General features: G+C 46.5%; 2 protein-coding genes across 5 annotated transcripts; one reads left to right on the top strand and one right to left on the bottom strand.

The window, feature by feature from the left end:
* Window positions 1-1,926: 1,926 nt before the first annotated feature.
* On the bottom strand, window positions 1,927-19,487 carry LOC148594583 (golgin subfamily A member 2-like). Of its 4 annotated transcripts, XM_088525187.1 has the most exons (28): window positions 19,417-19,487; window positions 18,618-18,740; window positions 18,146-18,226; window positions 14,941-15,075; window positions 14,242-14,285; window positions 14,019-14,082; window positions 13,494-13,553; window positions 12,946-13,026; window positions 12,130-12,168; window positions 11,565-11,627; window positions 11,225-11,318; window positions 10,442-10,548; window positions 9,790-9,848; window positions 9,368-9,509; window positions 8,827-8,916; window positions 8,529-8,636; window positions 8,341-8,428; window positions 7,468-7,814; window positions 6,584-6,697; window positions 5,977-6,201; window positions 5,671-5,770; window positions 5,495-5,583; window positions 4,756-4,909; window positions 4,558-4,625; window positions 4,009-4,111; window positions 3,643-3,749; window positions 3,116-3,284; window positions 1,927-3,011 (listed from the first exon to the last, which is right to left on the bottom strand). In XM_088525187.1, exons 1-28 carry the CDS (start codon window positions 19,462-19,464, stop codon window positions 2,764-2,766), a joined length of 3,150 nt encoding a protein of 1,049 aa, XP_088381313.1. In that variant the 5' UTR covers window positions 19,465-19,487; the 3' UTR covers window positions 1,927-2,763. The 4 variants fall into 4 exon arrangements, with proteins under 4 accessions (XP_088381313.1, XP_088381310.1, XP_088381311.1 ...); XM_088525184.1 differs by lacking the exons at window positions 1,927-3,011; window positions 3,116-3,284 and having other exon boundaries at window positions 3,610-3,749; window positions 7,468-7,811; XM_088525185.1 differs by lacking the exons at window positions 1,927-3,011; window positions 3,116-3,284; window positions 12,946-13,026 and having other exon boundaries at window positions 3,610-3,749; window positions 7,468-7,811.
* On the top strand, window positions 19,463-21,737 carry SWI5 (SWI5 homologous recombination repair protein). The gene is made up of 5 exons (XM_088525434.1): window positions 19,463-19,514; window positions 20,140-20,231; window positions 20,367-20,488; window positions 21,426-21,520; window positions 21,611-21,737. The coding sequence occupies exons 1-5, from the start codon at window positions 19,463-19,465 to the stop codon at window positions 21,673-21,675; spliced, it is 426 nt and encodes a 141-aa protein (XP_088381560.1). The 3' UTR covers window positions 21,676-21,737.
* Window positions 21,738-22,361: the final 624 nt, after the last annotated feature.

The following is a 22,361-nucleotide window of genomic DNA, read 5'->3' as shown; positions in this document are numbered from 1 at the left end:
TCCTGTCTCCTTCTGCATCTATTTGGAACGGTCCTAAAGACCATTTCCTGTTTGCTTGACACTTAGAGCTGTTAAGAAGCATTTTTCCATTTTTTTTTCAAAACCAAGGTGTTTGGGCAGTTCAGTTACTCCAATTTAAAGCTATTTTGTGTCAGATGGACCATAGTTAACTGCTTGTGTGTCTGCTCCGAGTCCATTCCCAGTAAAGGTGGGATCAGGGAAACTTCCAAAGAGAGCAGGGTTAGAAAGCAAGTCACAATCTAGGGTCATATGTGAAATACTGGACAAAATAAAAACGTCTCTGCAACCAGTTACCTTAAGCAGGGTAGCTTAAGCATTTGTTGATCTGCAGCAGTAGCAGGGTGAAGAATGTCATAAAATCCACAAGTCACTATATAGATGTGTGGTACTGGCTCATATGGAAGGTGTGTGCCCGGGGTAGGCACGAAGGCAGGACTTGGCCTCTAGGGACGGGGGCTCCCCCTGCCCTTAGGTTAGCCTACTATATTGTCAAATAAGTAAAAACTAAGAGCACTCATGTGTCTTTGGGAGGCTCTTAGTTTAAAACAGCCTCTAATGGACACCCAGGGCAAGTGTAGCATGTGAATCCAGAAAAAATCAATTTCTCCACACAATCAGTAAATCACCCTAAAAAATACAGGAGTCTCAACCTGTTAAGCAGTAAGATTTAACAACATTGCTGCTCTGAGTGGTCCAGGAGAGCAAAGTGAAAAGGGCATCCATGCTGGAGCAGGATGTTGTGGAATGGGGCTAGATTTTGTTTCTGAACTTACTTCATTTTTCTAGCTAAGTCTCCAGGTGCTCTGAGTGGAAGAAATACATATAGTCAGTGCCCATCTGAATAAGTTTATTCAGAAAGAAAACAAATTTGTAACAGCATTAGGTCACCTCTGCAACAGCCTGCAAAACTTCAATAGCCTTTTTCTCCTTCACAGTTTTGGATGAGAACACCCAATAAATATTTATTCTATTTGTAACAATAATGCTCTGTATTAAATCATAGTCCTGCCCATTACAGTTATTTTTATGATGCAGGTGTGGACACTGCAAAAGGCTGGTCTCTTCTCAAGGACTATACAGAATGTTACACAGATGTGTATGTACACAAACCATGCAGTGAGGAGGGGGAGCCCACAGTGCTAGTGCTGTGCCTTGAGGCGGGTGCTGGCCTCTAACACAGAGCCAACACCAGAACTATTCCAATGAAAGGAAGAGGTTTAAGAAAAAAAGCTTCATCTTCCCTCAGTATGTTCAGAGGAGAACATAGAGCCTGTTTCCTTTACCTTTTTCAGTTGCATGTGGACATCAGCATCAATCTTTAATGTTCTTGTCTGCTCTTGGTGGTAGGAGAAAAACTTTTATCGTGTTGACAAAAAAAGGGAAGCTTGACCAAGTCAGACATAAAGAAAGGCTGGAAAACCTGTATTTTACAAAGACAACCTGCAATACTGTGTTCCTGTGCTTGCACCTCTCACCTCCTGAAGCACTGCCTGCCAGTGCAGCACTAGCTGCATGCGGATTGCACTGAGCCAGCTCCCTCCACCTGCCCCAGCAGGTTTTCAAGGGCCGCTGCTGATGTTACTGGGAGCAGCAGGTAGTTCTTGCCTGAACTCAAGACTGAGTCTGAAGATACCCCTATGCACTTGGCTCTGACACATACATGCCTTGTCAGAAGGTGCCCTGCACAGCCCATGCTGCCACTTCCCAACACATTTTGCTCTCCTGGTAGAATTTAGCCTACTGTTTCAGGGCACTGCCAGGTGATGCCTCTAATTCTGATAAGCATCCAGGGCAGAGGTCTTTAAATTCTACCCCCTGTGCATCCAATGCACTCAGCTTGCATTTTCTTTACCAAAATGGGAGAAAAGGAAATTTAAGTGATGGAGAACCCCACAGTCCAGAAACTCAAAACAAAGCAGGTTTATTAAGTGGTTTCCTTTTACTCATTTCTCCCATTTTTAATAAATAAAACCGTCAGACACATACAATTGGAACACACCATCCTTCAAAGTGCAGTTACATTTCCACCCCACTCCCAATCATCCACATAAAGCTTTGTCAAGTAACCAAAAAGACTCCAAAGGCAACCCTAGGTCCCTTCCCCCTAGCTAAAGAGAATATATGGTTCTGTAGTGCTGCCTACGTAGCCAGAAGCCTGTATCTTTTGGCTGTTTGAGAATGGCAAGGCTGGTTTCAGATACAGTACACGAGGCAGGCTGCAGAGGAAAGTGGGAAGTTTAAGATACATAGTGTGCAACAAACCCAACTGTTCAGAATCCCAAGAGTTTGTTACCAGAGCACGTTGCTCCGGGAGCCTGGGAAGGAAGGAGGCAGCCTGCAGTCCTGGCAGAGGGAACCGAGTCTCTGGGGGGAGCTGGCTGCCAGCAGCAGAGTCCTGGTGTGGTGTGGGGATACAGGACAAGCAATCAAGTAATTCTGCCAGAAGTTGTGGAATCCCCTGTCCCCCAGCCCGGAGCTGGCCCAGGGCAGGTGCTGGCCCAGCTGCCTCCTGTGAGCACTTCTAGTCCACCTGTACTCTGAGCCCACCATGTAACAGAAGAAAGGGGAGGGAAGATGAGGTCTGACGCTCGAGTTCCATCCGATGCCATCCCTCTTTCTTCAGGTCTTTAAAGCAGATATCTGTTCTGACCAAGGGTACTGGGCAGAGGTACAGGTCAAGTACAAGTTGGTGTAAGTCCTTACAGGCTCATAGAAAATTGCTCTAAGTAAGATTAGTGTCACTTAAACCACCATGATTTTGACCTCATCATTCTCATCAGCCCGGTAGAAGAAGGGAATGCAGGGGTTTTCTGGCAGGGAGCCCAGCCTCTCCTGAGGGTTCTGGATTTCTCTGAGAAGCTGCATTATTTGCTTTGCTGTGGGGTCCTCTTGGGTTGGCTGAGCAGTTTTACTGTCAAGGGGGGTGAAACTGGGTTGATGATGAACAGCTTCTTGTTCCGATTCATCCGATAAACTCACTTCTCGTAGTCCTGTAAGGAACACAGACAAGGCAGGAAGGTGATGCCTCCCCTCCATACACAGCACCAAACCCTCAGGTTGTTCTAGTCTGTAACTCGTTCCATCTGCCGCTCACCTTCTCCGTCGGTGGCGTTCAGCTCGAGGCGCCTCTCCGCGGGAAGCGCGTGCTCGTCCGGGCTTGCCGGCAGCTCTGGCTTCTGAGCAGCTCCCACGTACTTGCTGTACCACTCATTTCTTTCCCCAACCAGTCGCATGACCAAGTCCTGCAGCTCCAGTAACTTCACCTGCACCAAGGTAAAGGCAAATCTATGAGGCGTGCACATGTCTCTGGCCTTTTGAAGGTGAACTATGCTCAGCTGCAGACAGCTTAGATCCCCTGCAAGGGCAGCTCTCCCTAAAGCAGTTTGAGCCTCAAGGGAGGTGCTCATGGTTAAGTTAGTGGTAGACTTGAACCCTTTTGGGTTTCAAGTGCCACCTCCAGGTACTTAAAAGTTTACTGTCCTGCCTCTGTCCCCAGATTAGCAGCATCAAAATTAAACTTAACTGAGGAACACCAGGTGAGGATTGGGAGTCTGAAAGTCCTCCCAGTTCTGCCTATTATTGTGTGCCCTGCTTGGAGCACTGCTAGAATAGATTCCTTGCCTTCATCTCTTCCTTGTCCTGAGCCAGCCTGCTGATGTACTCCTCTTTCTCTTGATGTCGTTGCTTGAGGATAGCCCTTTGACTCTGATATAATGCAATATATTCCCCTGAAACACAAGAAAAGCATTAAGGAATAAGTGTTAGCGAGATTTGTATATAAGCCTTAACAGAGAAACTTTGTTAATATAAACTCTGGGGCATTAGGATCCAACCCAGGAATGAGGTCTGGCCAAACTGGGCAACATCAGGACACTTGAACTACTTAAGCTGCTGCAGGGCTCCACTCCAAGAGCTGTTGGGGACCTTCTGCTGCACAAATAATGCACTGAGGGAGCTTTAGCTTGTGCATGTGTTGCCTAAACATACCAATGGTGTCCGTTTCCCCAGAGAGCTGGATGCAGCGATGTTCTAGCTCTTCCAGTCGTTCCTTCAGATCAGCTTTCTCATGCATCAGGTCTGTGAAACGGGACTGAACACAGAATCCGGATCAGCCACCTGAACTGCTCACACGCAGGGAATATGTGTCCTGTGACCACCACCCTTCATTCCCACTGGTCTGAGCATAACGAACAAATTTTGCTTCCTATTCCGTTTTTCTCATATTTGGTCATAGAAAGGAATGAAGAGGAGTGAGGTAGAGAATATAAAGGAGCATCTCCCTATATTTTGGGAAACAGGGCGATGGAACAAGAGTCCTTTAACCTTCTGCTGAGTCAGCCCAACTGCAGTCATGCTCAGACAGCTCTAAGTGATTTGACAAGCAACAATTTTAGGAAGTAGCCTATTATTATGGAACATTTTGCTATTTACTTCTCCCCCAATTTCTTTTTGCGTGCTAGAGGATGGTCTGATACTAGATTAAAGTCTAGCTAGGCAGGGTGGTAGGACAGCGAGGAGATGAGAGCCTTTGCTCACCTGTAGTTTCTCCATGGCATTTTTCAAAGCCTCGTGAACCTCCACTGGAACAGTATCCATCGAGGAATCTGCAAGGGAGATGTTCAATTTATGGTTCCTCCTTGGGCACGATGCACTCTCTCTTTTTCTCAGGCCAGAACCAGGTGGCCAAGATGTGCCTCCGTATTCCCACCGTCCGCAAACCGTGCCAAGCGTTACCTGCACTCACTGTCACATTGTGTTGCTGCTCCTGCCTAAGAGCTGCTATTTGCTGCAGGAGGCTCCTGCATTGCTGTTTCTGAGCAGTGAGTTGTTGTCTCATATCTTCTCGCTCCTTCTCTACTTGGGACATGGCAGATGTCAAGAAAGCAACCTAGGAAGAATTCCAGAGTCTTCACTTTAGGGCTTCTCCTGTGTGAAGCACCAGCAATTGTGCATCTCAGGACTAACAGCTAAATTTACCCCATTTTATTTATGGGCAGAAAACCAAAGTACTAAGTAACTAGCCTGGAACTAAACGCATTAGCAACTGCTGCATCTCATTCTTGAATAGTGTGAATCACTGCTGCTCTGCAGATTGCATCTGAGCTCCAGCTCCCACAATATTATGTGTCTGCTTACAGAAAAATATATGAGATGCACCACACCATTTCCAAAATCTCTTTGAAACAACATCACAATAATTAGAGAGCTACTCTGCCAGCTGAACTGTTTTCATAATTAGATAAAGCCACTGCAGGACTTCCAGCCCGCCTTTCAAGGGTACTGTAGAAGCCCTGGTTCTTGCTGCTGTGCACAGGGGACCATTACACTTTCCTTGCACCTCTGCTTGAGCTGGTAGTGAGCACAGCAGGTAAACAGCTTATTTTGTGCACGTATTCTCTGTGAGTCAAACTCTGCTTTCCTAAGCATTTGTTTACAACTAAAACCAAAGGCTTTTCTATCCATTGAGACCCACCATTTCTTCATGGCTTTCGAAGTTCTCTGGGATCACAAATGAAGATTTTTGGTTTTCTTCGATCATTGCTTCACTTTCAACTCCATCTCCTGGAAAAGGAGGAAGGTGAACAAAGAAGTAATACCCCAGAGAACCCAGCTCTATCTGCTCTCCAGAGATCACCTGCAGCTACTCACCTTCTACTCGCTGCAATATCCTTCCATCCAGCTCTGCTGCTAACTGACTGATCTGGGCCTGCAGCTCTTTGTTTTCCTTAGCTACAGCTTCCAGATTTTCCTGTAAAAGAAAAGCAGCAGATCATTCAAAGTGCTCTACACCAAAACCTGCACAAGCCAGACTGAAACAATCACCAGATCTTCAAGTAGTAGCAACAGAAAGAAAAAACAGTGCTTTTACTCCAGCCATGCATCATTCACCTATAATTTACAGAATACAGTGCAGTTAAACTTGCAGTTTTTACACCAGCCCTGTATTACTATTACCTTCGTCTGCTGCAGCTCCTTCAGGTGCATCTCCACAGTCACCTTCCCCTGAACCTCCTCGTGCTGTAGCCGGTCCATGAGCTGGGTCTGGAGCAAGTACTGCTTGTGCAGTTCCTCCCTCTCGGCAGCCAGCTGCTGGTAGGCCGCCGTGTACTGCTGGAGGTGGCTGTAGCACTGGTCCCGCTGCTCCTGCAGCCCCCGAGCTTCCTGGGTTTTCAGCTCCAGCTGGCGTAACAAGATCAAACCATCACCAAAAGCTCAGCCCTGCTGCACTTAACGAGGTGGCAGAGACTTTCTCCATAAATCACCACCCTGTGCTGTTCTTTTTCAGACTGGAGCAATGGACACCACTCTTTATCCTGTCAGAAAAGCTAAGCCATGTGGTGTGATCCCAAATGTCACTGCCCCAAAGTCACCAACCAGGCAGCCCGCCACCATCTGCCCCCACAAGCCAGACCCACACATCAGATAGCAGATGATGGGGGAAGGCTCCCAGCTTGATCACTGCAAAACTGATTTCCATCTTTTCATCAGTTTGGTGAATTGCCAGCTGTACTTTGTATAAACCAGTACATTCCTGCCCTGCTCTCCCACTGCCCTTCCTTACCGACTCTTTGAGCTCCCCCAGGTTCTCCTGCAGCTGCCCAAGCTTCTTGGCCAGCTCCTTCTTTACATGTTGCTCTGATTGTAGGGCACTTGTAACCTCCATGTTTTCATTTGTCTGCAAGAATCCAAGACCACCATATAAGAAAAGTGCCCCAACAATCATAAACACGTATTACATTTTATAAAATTCCTGATAATACTGGGTGCAGAATTCTGGAGTGTGAACAGTGGCACTTGTGTCGTTAACTGACTGCTCAGGTCAGTAAATAACTTAGAAGAAGGTTCAGAAGACAGAAGTAGAGCGAGCAAAGAGCCTTGGGATCAGTGCTGGGATAGAGCCAAGGAAGAGATCTGGCACATGGCACAGCCTGTCAGCTCCCAAGCAGATGGGCAGTATGAAATTCCAAATAGAGTCATAAACATTCAAAACCAAGGTGAGGTGCTCAGAAAGGGCTATCCTTGCTCAGAAAGAGGAAGCTGTTACACTGAAAGGAGGGGGAAAAAAAAAAAAAAAAAGCAGGGTTAACGATTCAGCTCCAGGAAGGATAAGAATGAGACCAGCAGGAGAGAAGACTGTTGGGAGACATTCCTCATGAGCAGATACAGGGAACAGAAAACAGTGTCTTCAAAGGAAAAAAGGAGGAACGAAACAGCCTGACTAATAGAAGATGAGAAGGAAAAACTGCTCTGGCAAATATATTGGTTCATCTACCAGAGCATAAGGGAGTAGGGAATTGCAGGAGCCTCCTGGCAGCGCAAGATAGATCGCAGGAGGTGGAGCAGTCATCCCCAGAGGACAAGATGGAGAGCGCTTCTGCCACGCTCTTACATCTGTGCTCTAACAGAAGTGCATCAGCAAGGGAAGTGGTGGCAAGAGAGACCTACCAGTCTGACAAACCCATTCTGCAACTCAGCCAGCTGCTCCTTCAGGTCCCGGTTTTGGCTCAGAGCCCTACTGATGGTGGCCTTGTCACTCTGCATACTCTCCAGGATCTGCTGCCTATCCACAGACTCCTCGCTGTATCGCTGCACGGTCTTCTCGAGCTCCAGCAGCCGCTCCTCCTGCTCCCTGTTGAGGTGGCTCAGCTGCTCGTTGTCCCGGACCTGGGCCTGGTACTGCCCCTGCAGTTCCTCCTTGTCTTGCTGCAGCCGCTGCACCTCTTCCCGCAGGCTCAGCTCAGCCTCCGTGGGCCCTGCCGGTGAGGAAGGCTCAGTATCCACGGGCTTAGCTGCTGAGGAAATGGAATCGAGAGCAGCTCAGTCAAAAGGCTGGAATGCTTGAATAACACAGTGTTACACAACCTGCATGGCTTTATAAACCAGAATATATCACCAGCTCCACTATCCAGCCCTTGCTGCAGAAGGAGCAGGGCACTGAGGAATGAAAGAGAAAAAAACATTCCCAAACCAAGTGCAGCTTCCTGCTGTTTGCTAACTCGCTCACAGTCCAAGCAAGAGCAAGCCTCTACCTTCTCAGTCTCCTCTGATTTCTCAGTCTCCTAGGCCATGCAGAGGGACACAGAGGTTTACAGAGCATATAGTCAGAAACTAGAGACAGTACAGGTAGACTAAAGACATAAACAGACTACTGATCAATTATGTGAATTAGTTCATTTGTTGTCTGCTAGGAGCAGCTGTCCTCATGATTTCAGGGATCTACTCGTACGCGGTGTGCAGAAGTTCCTGAACCATGTGTAGGTAACCTGTGGATAAGGTGCTGGAACTCTGCAATATGAAATTGCATTTCAAAAGCCCTACCTGATTTGCTTAACAGTTCTGTAACATTGGCTTCCAGCTCCCGAATCTGGGTCATATGTTTCTCCTTCTCCTCTGCCATTGTGTGAACCTGCACAACCACAAAGGTGGTAAGTTAAAACAGTGCTCACGATGCACTGCATCCTGCTTGTGTTAATCAAATGCAGCTCTCACACGGCCTCTGGTATTACCTGCTCAGAGAGCTGCTGTACCCGCTGCTGCCAAATGCTCCCCTCCTCCTTCAGTTTCTCTACATACTGATCTCTCTCTGCCTGCAACTGGTGAAGTGACTCTGAGAGCTGTTCAAAACAAAGAAACAAATCACAAAGAAAACTGTATCAGCCAAATAAACTTACCAGTCACTGTTTAAGGGCTAAAGCTTAAAGAAACCAGTGTTAACACAAAGCTCAGGCTACATCCTTCTGCCACACAGGTTTCTTTACAGAAATCAGGATTTGGATCATCAGCATTTTCCATACAACCCCTCACCTGAACAATCTGTGTTTCCAGGCTCGCCCTCTCCTCCAGTGCCATCTGCAGCTGTTGGTTGGCATCCAGACTCCCTGACTGATTTGAGAACTGCCCACAAAGAAACAAAGTTATGGCAAATGGTGAACCACTAACAGCTGGCTTGGGCATCCCCCTCTAACTGGTTGCTTGCCTTAACTTCCCCAAATTTGCCATTATCCAATTCCCCTCTCTCTGCCAGGGATTCAGACAACACCCCTGCTTAATTGGGGGACTGCATAACAAAAAGGCTGGGCATGGATATAAGCAGGAAAATAGGACAAAACACTTCATACTTTCACACTTCATATGTTTGCTCACCTTATAGCATACAACATTGTTTTAGTAGATCACTATCACAATGTCTTTGACTCCAGCTCCCTGGAGTGTGGACTTTTTATTCCTCACAGGCCTCACTGATGGCCTTCTACTACGAGGAGGTGTTCATGAAATCTTGTGCCTTCCTTCCAAAAGACAATGACCAGTAAAATCTACACCTACATCCTAGAAGAATTATGGTCACCTGTTGGATCATCAGTTCAGCCATTTCCAGTTTCTTATGTAAATCCTCCATATCCAGCTTCATGGCTGAGTTCTCAGAAACCAGGGCGCGCAGTTTCTCTGACAGTTCTGAGTTCTGCTGCTTTAGTTCCTCACTACCTTTGCTGAAAGAAAGGCACAAACAAACAAAAATAAAATGGCAATGATTTTTATAATAGCCACAAGATGACGTTTTTTTCCCCACCATCAATACCCAACTTCAAGTTGTTCCTGTTATGTTTTGTGGCACTACTGAGAAGTTTGAAACCATTATCTCTGGTACACTCCTTCAAAGGAAGGAGGATCTGTTGTGCACTAGAGAAGGTGACCAGTATGCCATCTGTTACAAAGACTGCTTTACAAGAAGTTGGCACTACTTGGCAGTAACACATAGAACGGACTCACCTTTGTTTGTACAGTTCCAGTTTCAAGTTGTCTCGTTCCTTTACTAACTCTTTGTTATGCTGGGAAAAACAGAGGAAAGGAAATTATTATTTGGCTAGAATCTGGAGATGAATCAAACACAAAATATTCAATGATTGCCTAGTTTCACCTTTAGCAAATCAGCTAGTGTGGAAAAAGCCAAAACTTGAGCAAAATCCTCAGGACAGTTTTGCCTGGAACCTCCTCTGCAGGCATGGCAGGCTGGCTAGTGCTGCAGCCAAGCACCCCATCAGACTTTGTACAAAGCAAGAATTCACCAGGAATTCATCTGCTCAGGTATTGTCAAATGTAATGCTGCTAACTGACCATGAGGTTATTTTTTTTGCAAACTTCTGGATTAGTATCAATACTAAAATGTCTGTTGGACCATGACCCTCCCAGGAGGAGGTCTCATTTGGGCTTCTGTTGTTTGGAGCTGGCAAGACTGATCAAGCAAAGTGCAGATCTGAAGACGGCAACTGGACCATATGGTGAGAGGTCACGGAAAATGGGACAACACTGGAGAAGAGAGGGCTTTGCTAACAAGGCTAATTTCTGCCTCTTCACTAAGCAAGGATAAGCAAATAGGGAAAACCAGAGCATAGGGTTAAGCATGGACAGAGTTGACTCGTACCTTCTCTGACTGTTTCTGCTGCATAGAGATGGAGGATAAGGTGCGTTCCAGCTCCGCTACCCTCTGGCGCGATGCCTGCAAGCGAGCAGCAAGGTCCTCCGCTTCTCCTGCGCGAGTCAGAGCAGTTGAGACCAGCCCAAAAAGAGCTTCATGGAACTGGCTGAACAGCACTTTCTAGTACGTTAATAAGCTCTTACACACTTCAAAGAGGGCAGCACAAAGCTTTAAATCAGGAGACCTGGTTCCATTCCTGGCTTTACTGGTGATTCACTAGCAATGCTGGACTATAAAGTTCTCCATAACTACCTCCCTCATGTTTAGAGGGAGATAATGAAACTGCCTTTGCAGACTAGGAGGCAATGTGTGGGTTCTTGGTGTTTTTTTTTCCCCTAACAGAATAAATTACTCAAGTTTACTTCCGACTTAAAAGCTTGGGTAAAACGAACATTAACATGAGAGCTGGGTGGGAGGGAGGGCAGAGAAAGGGGAACAAAGTTTCAAAGAAATCAGAAGAGAATAAGAAAGGAGCAGTCTAGAGTAGTCACTGGCCCAAAAAGGGCTGACAGGACTTTTAATTATGCACAAAAGAACTTCAACTGCAATGGGATTAACATGCTCTAATGGGGGGAAAGCTATAATGACAGAAGCAGTGATGGTGCCAAATACTGCTCATTAAGGAGTCAGCAAGTGTTGTGAGCTGGCAGCCAGCAACTCTCATTCCTGTGACTTCCAATCCACAGTTTAACCAACAGCTTGGGGTAGAACCAGCGTGGGGATGGTTACCTGATTTCTGCCGCGCAGCTTGTTGAGTGTGTCCAAGGGCCGTCTGCAACTCAGACTTCTCAGAAACTAGAATTCCAATAGTCTGAATATGAACCTTCGGAAAAGGAAAAGTCAGCTCAGTGCAAAATGTCTTTGCTTGGAACTACATGAGACTGTTGCCACAAAAGGGTAATTCCCTAAAGGCAAAGAGGCCCTGCAGTTAAGGACACAGCCTGGCTGACTTGCCCAGCTTTCCTGAACGGACGCACATGGCTTCGGGATGAAGACGGCGAGTGGTCAGCAGTCCAGAAATGAATTAAGGTAGAACAGGTGAAGTTATGAAATGGAGGCTCTGCCTTACCTGCAGCTGCTCCCTCAATGCTGCTTGCTCTTTAGAAAATTTCTGTTCAAACTCCTTCTTTTCCTGTATAAACAAATGATGCCTATTCAACACAAAATTTTAAATATTTAAGCCTTTTTGATTTTTATTTGTATTAGAAAAAGCAGTAATTCATTGGCAGTAGTGCCAGCATCTAATTAATATTTTTAAAATCTACTTCAGCCTTCACTATTTGAAGTGCTTCAGTAAATATCCACCCTAACAGGGCAGTGGGAGGTTCTTTATGCTAACACAAACGTGGCAATGCCTGGAATGCAAACGACCAGGGAGGACTTAGACTGTAACGTCCTGCATCCACCCAGGCCTTCCAGTACTCATTGATTTAAGTACTATCCTTTTTGATAAAATAAGAAAGCTACCTGCCAGGCCTATCTTAGGAAGATATTCAACCCTGTGCTACAAATGAAATCAAAGCTAGTGTAAAATGTGATCCCATATGCTTGTATCACAGCCCACTGTGCTTTCTACTCCTCAGAGAAGTAGATAACCTATTTTGGTCTCTATCCAAAAATGAGACACACTTTACCTTCTCCAGCTGATTCATTGCTTCTTGGTTCTGCTGTTTCTAAAGGAGGAAAAAATTAGTGTATCAGTATTAAAGAGGAAAAGGAAGAGGATGGAACAACAAAAAGGGAAAAAAAACAAACCAAAATAAAATAATGTAACAAGTGGGATCATGGGATACATTGGAAAATGCTTTGGAGAGGAATAACCTGAGGGGAGAACAAAATGAGGAAAAGCACTTCAAACCAAGCAAGCCTCTTTTCAGGTTGAAACAAGTCCTTTTAGCTAAATTTCTTGCAGTGTTGTTGAAGTAAAGGCTTTTAAGCAGGAACAGCCACCCATGCAAGCTGCAGGACAAAGCGGTTCATTCATAGTGCCAGAGAAGCTGAGGATATGACCAGAAACGAGCCCCGGGCTCCCTCCTAGCCCTGTTGCTCCCACTCTGTCAATATATTTAGACCAGCATCACCACCTGCAGAAACAGGTTTTCACACTTCTGCTAGTACCAGAATTCTGTTTCTGTTGAATTTCAGGGATTCAGAATGAAACCCAAGTAAAGCTCTTCTGTTGTCCAGGAAAAACCTCATAAGATTAACAGAGCACAATTAAGTTAACAAAACAAAAACATTCCTTAGTTGAGCTAATACATTCAAAAGTAGCTTCAGATTTTCATCCTCTTAAATGTTTTCCAACATAGCCCATTTTTTCCCCTTACAAAAGGCTGTGTCAGCAGCTTTCCCTGTGGCACTACAAGAGAACCGATAACCTTGTAGACACCCAGAGAGCATGGAAGAGCAGCGAAGACAATGACAAACTGGTCAGCTGGATTGTTTCTTACCAATTCCTCTATCTTTGTAATGAGCTGTTTGTTAGTTAGATTGCTGGAATCTAGGGCTACTGCCAGCTCCTGGTAACGTGTCTGACGGGCACATGCAGACAGGAGGAGAAAAAGGAGGGGCAGAGGAGGAAAGGGGGAGGAAAAAGCAATAATTAAAAAAAGACAGAAGAATAAATCATTATCACAGTTTGATACGATCACATTCTCCAAACAAACAAACGAAAAGACACATTCAATGAAAATAGCTGGGATGACAAGATGTTGTGTCCGTTCCAATTAAGGCCTCATTTCCACAGAAAGGTGAATCACGATTAAGGACGGCAGTTGTATGGAGGCCAAATTACCCCCAGCCCCCATCCAGAAACACCTCAGATACCGGTCTGCAACTGTTCACCACAACCATGACAGCCCACGACCACAGCGACAGCAACAGACGTGAACTATGCATTCAATTAGGTCTCATTACACCCCTGTAAGCACACAATCCCAATAAACAATCAACAGCAGCAAATTAGGGGGGAAAAAATCATGGGCGGAGGACAACTTACTTCCATTTCCTTAATATTTGTGGAAGAAACAGCACTTTCCCCATTCACGTATGATGTAGACTAGAAGAAAACCAATCAAATAAGTCAGTTTTGTTTCCCAAGGCAACAAGCCTAACTATTAAGTTAGAACAAACTATCAAACTATCAAACTTCTTATAGCACCTTTCACTTCAAAATAGCACACACAGGCAAGGGCAACACTTTTCTAGCTAACAGAGGTAGACTCTTCCTTGACAAACTGAGGTGATTTATGCAGATTTACTTCGTATTCTTTGCCACTAAATCAAGAATGCATCTTTCCATGAATACGTGCTGTTCATTCATCCCACTCTGCTCTTGTTCCTACTACTGGAATTTCACATTCCTAAAACAATAGCTTTTGCTTCTCAGCGCTTAAATATCTCATTGTTCAGAAGTACAACTGCAGACACCTCTGTAGAGAAGTGTTTCTTGAGCTGACTGCTTGAAGCCCTATGTCAGACATCACAAGAATTAATAGGACAAAGGAATAAAATGAGGCCGTACCTGAGAAACGAGGCCATTGAGCTGTTCGGACAACTGGCGGAGACTTTCTGTTGATGAAAGAGACCTGGGAACAAACACAGACAATAATTATTCCTTTGGATAAAAGTTTCTTTCAGAGAACTGCCCCGATCAGAACTGCACTGGGGAAAAATATGATTTTAGCTTGCAGGACACTTTGGAATCCTGCTGCAAAGCCGTTTAATAAACACACACAGACACTCACCTGTTCTCATCCAAGGCATTTTTACGATCTTCAGCTTCATGAATCTGTGGAGCAAAACACAAAAATGTACAGGCCTGTAGAAAGGATGGGATCACTCCTGTGAATGTGTCACTAAGGCAGACCCTTGGTCTCAAATTCTGCAGTCCCTATAATCACTGTTTTCCAAATAAATACTCAAAACCACCCATTCGGTCCTGGCTTTCACATAATTTCTTAGTGTTGAGGGCCCAGATTTCTTAGATTTATCAAGGGCTTTGCGCCTTGCAGGCTTTACATTTGTTATTACCATTTATTAGTATAATCAACACTGCTGGGAAGTTTGCAGTTGTCCCTGCTTGAGCAGGGGGGCTGGACTAGATGATCTCCAGAGGTCCCTTCCAACCTCAACCATTCTGTGATTCTGTGAATCTTTAAATAGCATGAGGAAATGCAAATTGCTCCAGCTGGTGACCTTCTGTCTTATTGAGGATGCTTTCTGCATGGAATATGAGAGAAGAGGGCAGAAAATAGAAACACTAGAAGCAAGGGCATGTGCTCGCTGGCACAATCCTCCTTCTCACAGTTGATGGCGAGTGGAGAATGCAGTATTTTTTAAAGAAAACTTCTGTGTTAGTCATCGGATTTATGAAGACCTTCTCAGCAAAAAGAGTGGCATCACGAAGGAGCGTGGTGGTACCCACCAGGTGAGCGCGCACAAACCTGTGTGAGCTGCACGCTGCGTGGAGCAGGCAGAGCAGAGCCACAGCCAGGCAGAGCGGTGCTGTTAGACAGCACGGGGACATCGGCGGCAAGCTGTGCAGCACTGCGAGGGGCAGCGTCGCTGTCAAAGAACGCCTGTCACAAAAGACATCACAGGAATTACAGCCAACACACGGAATGGAGGAACACGCGCACAGCGCCTCGCGGCCTCCCCTGGAAAACCGGACAACAGCGATAATCCTTCGCTTAGGAACACGTGGAAATTCATCTGTGTTCTTCCCAGAGCAAAGTGAATGCATCAACCCATGAGTAACAAACGTTGTCCCCTATTCTGTCAGTCCCAGAAGAACCAGTCTGAACGGCTGCTGCCCGTAATCAAATTCACCTCCTTAACATGGGGCAGGAACATCAGCCAAGCACGGACACAAGGTTTATTAGAAAGATCTGCCAAAACCTGAAGAAGGGCAAAGCCAGATATAGTCACTGTGCTTTGAAAAGTGCCACCTTCAAGATGTCTCTGGGGAAAACAATGATCACTACGTGCAAATTAATATGGAAAAAGAACAAGTTAGGAACTACTTAAGAACTGTGTTAGACTCCAGAGCCTCATACTCAGTAAAGCTTGTGGCAATGCCAGAAACAACAAAATTAGGAACGGGGATTTATAAACAGGCCAAATTCAACATAGCTGGGAACAAGGGCCTATGGACCTATGAAAGCCTTGACTAAAAGAATCTAAAAAAAAAGAAAAGAGAAGCCCCAAAACATTTTCTGTGCAGTTCTTATCCAGCCTTTGTGGGAAGAGCAGTAGCATCTGATGACAACTCTACCAAGCCACAGTGAATTGGGCAATTTCTGACCTATCTTCAACAGTATCAGAGAGACCCATATAGACCCAGAGCAGTTTTCTAGCATTTTATGGCTATTTGTCATATTTCATCATCTAGCTATGGTAAACTACCGTTTTACAGCATTGCAAAGCAAATGAGATCAGCTACTATCAGCATTTAACCCCACAGCTGTTCTGCTGCTCCCTGCAATTCCATCTCAGGTTCTTCTCATTCCAGTAGCTTTCTTGCCAGTTCACAGTAAACTAAAGATCTCCCTTCCCCTCTCCTTCATGACTGCTTGGAAGGCCAGGGGTGGCTCCTGGTATTCCCTGTGTGCTTGCTCAGCACTTCATTTATGATTCAAACAGCAGGAGAATGAAGGAGCAGGACAGACTTAATGTAAGCAGGGAGCTGGAAGATTGCAGAGGCAACAAAGGTTTTTTTTATATTCTTCCCAGCAGGACAGATACTTCTGCTCTCACAGAGCAACATATGTTAGATGCTGATAAGGTCAGGAACTCCCAGACCACTTCCAGCATCGAGCTACTTCACTTCTTTCGGGTCACAAATTTGCCAATACAGAACCCCAGACAGGCAGGAGTATCTTACCCAATATATCTCAAAAGCACTTCCTTAGCTTTTCCTGACCAGGACGTTCTTTTTGCTTAGTACTTCAAAATGCAACAATCAGCAACATCTTGGCCACAGAACTCCTGCCTTCTGCCCCCAAAATAAAAAAGTTTTCAAAATTAAAAATAAATAAAAGAACAACCAAATTCACTGGAGACAGAGAGTGAGGAACAAAATAATTATTTCAAAATCATGTACTGGGAAGTTCTAAGGATGTAGAATAAAAAAAAATAATTCTGCCTTGCCTAGCACATAGTAGGATCCATTTACTTTTGCACAAAGGCTCTTATTTTCTCCACTTTTCTCTATTTCACAGCCAGAAGGCTGAAGTGGATGAGATGGGAGGGTCTGCCTTATGTTAAGATGCCAATGGCAGCCCAAGCTCAGATGCTAATGATCATCCCTTCTGCCCCGTTCCCATCAAGTGAGTTTCTGTGCAGCATTTCCGTGACTCAGGATTTTTCCAAAGATGGTAACTGGAAAGAGAAATCCACTCTTTCATTGTAGATGGCAATTAAAGAGTCATTTTTAAGTTATTCTTAAAAACGCACAAACCATATTCCAAGATAATAGGCATTTGTAACAGCCTAATATATCCTGAAACAAAAGCATACTTCTCCATGTTGAGGAAGCAGAGAAAAAAATGAGGAAAAAAAAGGACAAATTGAAGTAATAAGTCCTCCATTTTCACAACTAAAGCTGTAGGCACAGTTAGACAACAGCAGCACTGCGACAGCCATCCTGACCTGCAACCAGCCAACGCTCCTGGTGATTCCTATGGCTAAGTTCATGGCTGGAGAGGAGTGGGTATGCAGTAAATACAGTAAATAGTTTGTTTTGTGACAACTAGGTTTGAAAATAAGGGTGGAGAAGTAGGCAGTCAAAATGATGGCGCACCCAAGGGAAAATGGAAAGCAGAGCAACAAGCTTGGAAGAAAATTTTGGCCTATAAAATTTGACTTTCCTAACTTTCTATCACTATTTTAGCTTTAAGTAAACCGATTATCTAAAATAATTTTTACCAGGTTGTTTGTTGAAAGTTTGCTCCCGAACACACAGTCATTGCTTACTGAGGTCTTTCCTTCCATCTTCGGGAGCTAGGGAACATGAAGCCACTGCAGGCCATAAACGCTCGACCTAAAATATCTGACTTCCTGCCTGAGCACATTTAAAATGATAGCACTTGCCAGGGTGTGCATCGCCTGGGCAAGTTTCATCACCCAGCACAAAACAGGTTGGCTGGAATAACTACATAGCTTACTCAGGGCAGCTCCTTCGTTAGGGATGAGCAGAAACGTGCCCTTCAGAAACAAGGCACTGGGAAACAGAGCACACGAACCAGGCAAAGTAACACTGGAAAACACGACCTCTTCCTAGTGCCAGACAGGTTTTCCTGTCCCTTTGCTACAACTTGTTGGAAAAGCATTATATAGTCAAAGCAGTCACTCCTTGTTCAATTGCTTCGCACCAAATTCCTGGTATTCCCCAAGGCTTGACTGTCTCAAGCAAAAGTTCTTGACAAGGTTCTTCACATGTTAAGTTTGACACAAACCAGAAGGAAACACAAACAAACAGTGGAAAAGCATGTTAAGAAGCAGCTCCATGTTAACACAAATGGCAAAAAAAAGAACTCAAGCAACTGAGAGCAGATGCTCTACTCGAAAATTGAAGTTGATTTGAGCAGAATTGGAACATGCAGAAGGGACAAAGCAAGGCACGGAGAGGGCCGCGGAGCACTGCCTCACCTTCCTCTTGTCCAATGAGGGTATGGCTACCCCATTGGAGCGGTTAAGGTCTGACACCAGCACCTTCAGAATGTTCTGAATCTAAAGGAGGCGAAAGAAAAGTGGAAAGAGAAACGGCTCAGAAAAGGACAGCGAGAAAATACCAATCAAAGGCAGCCGCAGAAGCTGGCACCCTCCAGCTTGTTAGGAAGATACAGGTCAAAACAGCAGCACAGGACATATCCAGGGCTGCTCTGCTCCTTGTATGAGCAAACACTGCTTCACCCTAAACCCTGACTCTCGCATGCACCTGCAAGTAATTTTAGTCACCAGCCAGCATAGCTCACATCATAAACTGGCAATACCAGCATCTAAACCACTCATCTAAAGCATTCGCGTTATGCTGGCAAACCCTCCACCAGCTGTAATCTGTTTGTTTGGAAAACCAAAGCACAACAGGGCGGCAAACGATTTGGGAGAGCAAGGTGCTCACATTCTCTGGAGACTGTCGGTCATCATTTGTGGGAGTCTCAGGCCTGCTTCCTTCTTTAGATTTTCGCTTTTTCTTGGCTCCCACAGTTGCTCCAGGGCTGTTCTTCTGCTGATATTCCTTCAGCTGCGGAAAGAAAAGGAGAAGCTGAAGCTCACATGGAATGTGCTTTCTATAACGTCAACTAATAATGAATAAGATCACAGGGTAAGACAGCAGATCAGGTGCAAAGACATGAGAAACTATCTTCAGAGTCGCCAGAGAAACCGTTTTCCCCAAAAAGATTCAGAACAAGCTGAGAAGGTCAAACTGAGGGATGGGTTTGGGATGAGAGGCTCCGAGCTGCAAATGCGCAGCTTCGTTATGTGGTAAATGACATTCAGTAATGGGGGAGAATTTGACATCCTCTACCGCAACAGAAAGGAAATGAATGTTTGGTTTTGTCTTTCCCGTTAGGGGTTGTCAGAGCAATCAGGTGAGTGGAATAAAGGCAGGGAGCGCTGGACGGCAAGTGAAGAAGCAGCGCCCGACAGCAGGACCTTCCCTCCCGCCAGGAGCGGCGCCGCCATCGCACCGTGACGGCCGCTCCGCGCCCCGCGGACCCGGGCCCGGGCCCAAAATGGCAGCGCGGCTGGGCCGGGCCGGGCCGTACCGGGCCTCGGCGGCCGACGCGAAACACAAGGCGCTGAGCGGGCCGGGCCCGAACCGCCTCCCTCCCCGTCGCGGCGCCGTCCCGGGGCGCGCGGAGCCCGGTGCTGCCGTCCCCGCCGCCCGCCGGCCTCGCTGCCGCCCCGCCGCGCACCTTCTTCTTGGCCGCGGCCAGCTTGCTCTGCCTGCTGCCGTCCGCCATGTCCGCGCCGGGCCCGGGCCACGTCAGCCGGCGCAGGGCGAGCGGCGCAGGCGGCCGCCAAGCTCCGCCCCGGCCCTGGCTGCGGGGCGGCCCCGCGCGGGGCCGGCTGTGCCCTGGCGCCCTCCGCTCCCCCGCGGGGACACATGGATTTTCCCCGGGCTCTCGGGGGCGGATGAGGGGCGCACGGGTTGGGGACTGCGTGCGGCCCGGACTGCCTCGCCCCGTGGTTGATGTCTTTGCTTTTGACTGGGGTTCTGCTGCCGCCGCCGCCGCTTTCGCCCCACGCGGGGGAACGTCCCGCGCGGGGCCGCGAGCTGAGGGCGGGGGGGGGGGGGGGGCGTGGAGGAGCCTGGAGGCGGCTCCCCTCCGTGCGCGGGAAACTACCGGCCCCAGCGTGCCCCGCGGCGGCGGCGCGCCTACAGCTCCCGGCGTGCCCCGCGGCGCGCCTACAACTCCCGGCGTGCTCCGCGGCGCAGCCCGCGCTCCGCAGCCGTGAGGCGGCCGCCCTGGCGGAGCCGCCGCCGGAGTCCCCGGCGGGCGCGGGGCGCAGCGGGGCTCCCCCGCCGCCCGCGAGGAGGTAGGAGCCGGTGCTTGGCCCCGCCAGGCCCTTATTTCCGCCCTCCCCGTCCCCTTCTCCCCACCGGGCGCCGCGGCGGTGCCCCCGCTCTCACTGAGGCGGCCCGGCAGCTGACGCGCCGCCTCCCTCTGCTTTGCCCAGGACCCCCGGTGGCGCCCGGCGGAGCGGCGCGGCCGCCTTCAAGACGCCGGTGAGACCCGTCGTACCGGCTCCCTCCACCTGTGGTGGCGGCAGCCTCCCGTTTCCCCGGGGCCTCTCTGGGGCTGTTAACCCCTGCGTTTATGGTTTGTCCCCCGCGGTGTTAAATGTGTTCTGTGCTCGATAGGTCCCGTCTCCAAGGCCTTGCCAACCCAATGGAGACAGTGAGGAAGCCCTGCAGAATGAAATCGAAGAGCTGAAGCAGAAGGATCTTGCTCTAGACCAGGAAATCGCACAGTTTTTGTCTGAGTATGTTCTTAGCAAGCTCAGTGAGACCTCAGTATTTTTCCTTTTAAAAGCAAATGTAGGCCAGGAGTTGGAATTAAGAGCTGATCTGATACTTTGGTGGCTTTATCATGATGTTATATGATGCTCACTGCAGTATTTTTGGATTATGGGACCAGTTAAAGGCAGCAAGGAATCATTTTTACTGTTCCTTTGGTAAAGGAAAAAAAAAAAGAATCAGAACTGGGTTAAGAATAATTTTAACCTCAGATGTTGCTGTAAACTGGAAGTAAATAATTTTAACTATCGGGATGCTACCACATGTCATGTTACCAAAAATACTTGATTGTGCAGAACTTAAATTGGAGATTGTGATTCTGACCTGCCCAATTTGGTCCCAGATTAAACAGTTTTCCTTGTTCCATGTGGACGTGAGACTCCTTTGTTTTGTGTTTGAAGTGAGGGTTTGAAGTATTGACCTTTGCATTCAAGAAGCAGGAGTGTTTTCTTGACAAGCAAATGGTCCACAGAACATTTTGGCATGATGGATGCCACCTACAGCATATAGTTCAGTTGTTTCAGTGGGATTCTTTGTGGCTTATTATTATTTGGGATTTTTTCAGTATGGCTTGAGGAAAGATTTGTGTGTGGTGTTTTTTTTTTTTTTTTTTGCCCTGTCTTTAAGCAGGGCAACTCACTCATTTCTCCTTGATTCAGAGAATTATGTTGGATTTTCTTTGAGAAGTTTTGATATGGAGAAAAAAAATGAGAATCTGTTCCTTTGTAGTTTTCACATTTATGGAAAGTTATAGACATATCTTCTGCTTTCAGGTTCTCTTTTTGGTAATGGCAAGTTCTGGTATCTCACATATCCTTGTTCAACAGCGGTATCACTCACTGTATAGCAGCAGCAGCTGCTCTGTATCACTTTTTTATAACCTTCCTGAATTTGTTTTTGTAGAGGCTACAGTCTGGAAGAGCTGGAGAAACATATCTCTTTACTCCATGAGTATAATGATATTAAAGATGCTGGACAGATGCTGTTAGGCAAGCTGGGTAAGAAAGGAAATGCTGTTGAAAATTTCTTAGTATTTTCTTCATCTATATAGAAAGAAAAAAGCATCTACAATTGTTTTTCTTCTCTAGCTGTTATTCGAGGGGTGACCACAAAGCAGCTATACCCCGAGTATGATCTGGAGCTCAGCGACTAGTGTTGATCCGGAAGACCATGGTGTCCTGCAAAGACACCTGTTACTGGCCACTGGATTTTGGTGTTATATCTCTGTAAAACTGATAAAAGAAGGAGTTGAAAGAATGTAGACTCCAAGAGTGCATATGTTTAACAGCTCTTTTTTTGATGTTCTGAAAATGGCAAAATTATCGTCCGTTTCCCGTGTGTGGAAAACAGTTGTTGGGGATGTGGTATTTTGTATAAATTCAGTTTTGTCTATTTCATGCTCAACACTTCTTTATTTCCATGGGAAAGATTATAATTCAAGGTTGAGGCCGAGTCCCTTCCCATTGAGCTTTTGCCTTTCCATGAGGCTCTTTGGAAATGCTAATCTGCAGGTGGAAGCAGATTTTAATGCACGGGGGAGGTGAGGCCAGAAGAATATACAATGTAATAGCTGCTTGAAAGAAAAGTGTCTCAGAAGTGGGGAGGAAAGAAGGTTGAAGTAATTTTGTTTGCTTGTTTGAACTACCAAATTGGGTTCTTTGCATTTTTGTACCTCACTGATATGGTAGCTAGAAGTTTTGCATCATTTCTGTAGTAAATAAACAGCAAAATGTGACGTATTAAGCTGTCTAGCCTGAATAAAGCAGTTATCATGTTTCTCAGCAATTCCAGTTAAGAGCCAATAAACAGTAAAAGAACTTGGGAACAAATTCTCCAACT

Source organism: Tinamus guttatus, unplaced genomic scaffold, assembly GCF_059628265.1.
Source record: "Tinamus guttatus ecotype Peru unplaced genomic scaffold, ASM5962826v1 Tinamus_guttatus_pri_ptg000226l, whole genome shotgun sequence".
Classification (NCBI taxonomy): domain Eukaryota; kingdom Metazoa; phylum Chordata; class Aves; order Tinamiformes; family Tinamidae; genus Tinamus; species Tinamus guttatus.
This window is presented reverse-complemented; position numbering and strand designations above follow the sequence as displayed.

Bases quoted from the DNA above. Each gene is read 5' to 3' on its own strand.
- SWI5 (XM_088525434.1), top strand. From the start codon at position 19,463: ATGTCCGCGCCGGGCCCGGGCCACGTCAGCCGGCGCAGGGCGAGCGGC. The intron at 19,515-20,139 runs GCGGCCGCCAAG...GCTCTCACTGAG, and splicing joins GCGCAGGGCGAGCGGCGCAG to GCGGCCCGGCAGCTGACGCG. The intron at 20,232-20,366 runs GTGAGACCCGTC...TGTGCTCGATAG, and splicing joins CGGCCGCCTTCAAGACGCCG to GTCCCGTCTCCAAGGCCTTG.
- LOC148594583 (XM_088525187.1), bottom strand. From the start codon at position 19,464: ATGGCGGACGGCAGCAGGCAGAGCAAGCTGGCCGCGGCCAAGAAGAAG. The intron at 9,510-9,789 runs GTGAGTCCGTTC...CCTTTCTTTCAG, and splicing joins CTGGAACTGTACAAACAAAG to CAAAGGTAGTGAGGAACTAA. The intron at 5,584-5,670 runs GTGAGTAGCTGC...CTCCTTTTCCAG, and splicing joins GATATTGCAGCGAGTAGAAG to GAGATGGAGTTGAAAGTGAA.